Source organism: Onychostruthus taczanowskii, unplaced genomic scaffold, assembly GCF_017590055.1.
Source record: "Onychostruthus taczanowskii isolate IOZ18803 unplaced genomic scaffold, ASM1759005v1 scaffold2271, whole genome shotgun sequence".
Taxonomy (NCBI): Eukaryota; Metazoa; Chordata; class Aves; order Passeriformes; family Passeridae; genus Onychostruthus; species Onychostruthus taczanowskii.
In genome coordinates, this window is record NW_024499542.1 from 1 (window position 1) to 1,325 (window position 1,325).

Here is a 1,325-nt window from a genome sequence, read left to right on the forward strand (position 1 = left end):
TTTAGATCAGAAGCCAATTTCATTGAGCATACCAGGGGTTTATAGAGAGTTTTACTTGAATGGTGCCTATATAAGGCTCTAGTTTTGGTAACAATTTCCTATTGGTTACACATTCTTCATGACATCACATCACCTGGTAACATTATCTTATCACAAAGTCTCACAACATGTTTCTTGGTCACTTCTTGTCCAGGGAGCCTTTACTGGTGCCTGTGTCTGCCACAGTTTCTGCTCCATCAGGCCTGAGATATCAGGCCCCATTATCAACTCCATTGTTTCACTCTCTGTTTTATTCCCAATAAAGGGTCACCAGGGCTCTGCCCAATGGGGGTCACTGGGGATCATCCAACGTGGATCCTCCCATGGGGGATGGAGCTGGATCAGCGCACGAAGCTCTTCCCACACTCGGGGCACTCACAGGGCTTCCCTTAGTGGTGTCTCCGTTGGTGTTGGGTCAAATGAGAGCTCGTGGAGAAGCTCTTCCCACACTCCCCACACTCGTAGGGCCTCTCCCCAGTGTGGGTGTGCCGGTGGATGGTGAGGGTGGAGTTGTGCTTGAAGCCCTTCCCGCAGTTGGGGCAGCGGAAGGGCCTCTCCTCTGTGTGAATCCGCTCATGTAGGAGGAGACTGGAGCTGGTCTGAAACCTCTTCCCACACTGGGGACACTCGTAGGGCCTCTCCCCTGTGTGGAGGAGCTGGTGTCTTCTCAGATTGCAGCTCAACCCAAAGCTCTTCCCACATTCCAAGCAGGTGTGGGGCCGTTCCCCCGTGTGGATCACCTGGTGCTGGGTCAGCTCTGAACTCCACCTGAAACTCTTCCCATATTCCAAGCATTTGAGGGGCTTCTCCCTGCCATGAGGCTTCTCCACCAGCTCTGAGCTCTGCCTGGATCTCCGGCCGCCTTCCTGGCTCAGGGGGGCTCTTTCCTCCCCGCAGCTCCCTGGGCTGGGTTTGCAGCCCCTCCTCCTGAGGGATCTCCAGGGCTTTTCCTTCTCCATGCAGCAACACTGTGGGAATGGCAAATGCTGGTTTGGGGAAGAAAACAAGATGAGAATGCATTGGGCTGGTGGTTTCTCTATGCCCAAGTTCATCTCAGAAGGTCACCGGGCATCTTGTGTCTCTAAGAACCTCCAAAACACCAAGATTCACACAAAAATCCCCCAAACTTCAAGAAACAGATCAAAACCTCTTCAAACATCAAGATTCAGCCGAAACTCCCTCCAGAAGACAAACACTCAGCCCCCACAAAAAACCAAAGCACCAACATTTAACCGACAAAAAGTTCAGAAACACCAAGATTCACCCCCAGGAAAATCGTGGATCCC

At 52.2% G+C, this 1,325-nt stretch overlaps 1 protein-coding gene across 1 annotated transcript; it reads right to left on the reverse strand.

Annotated features, from left to right (window-relative positions):
• LOC121336266 (zinc finger protein 3-like) lies at positions 1-1,029 on the reverse strand. Its single transcript, XM_041405266.1, has one exon. The coding sequence runs from the start codon at positions 996-998 to the stop codon at positions 429-431; it is 570 nt and encodes a 189-aa protein (XP_041261200.1). The 5' UTR covers positions 999-1,029; the 3' UTR covers positions 1-428.
• Between the last annotated feature and the right edge of the window lie 296 nt (positions 1,030-1,325).

Coding starts and splice junctions, on each gene's coding strand:
- LOC121336266 (XM_041405266.1), bottom strand. CDS start 998: ATGGAGAAGGAAAAGCCCTGGAGATCCCTCAGGAGGAGGGGCTGCAAA.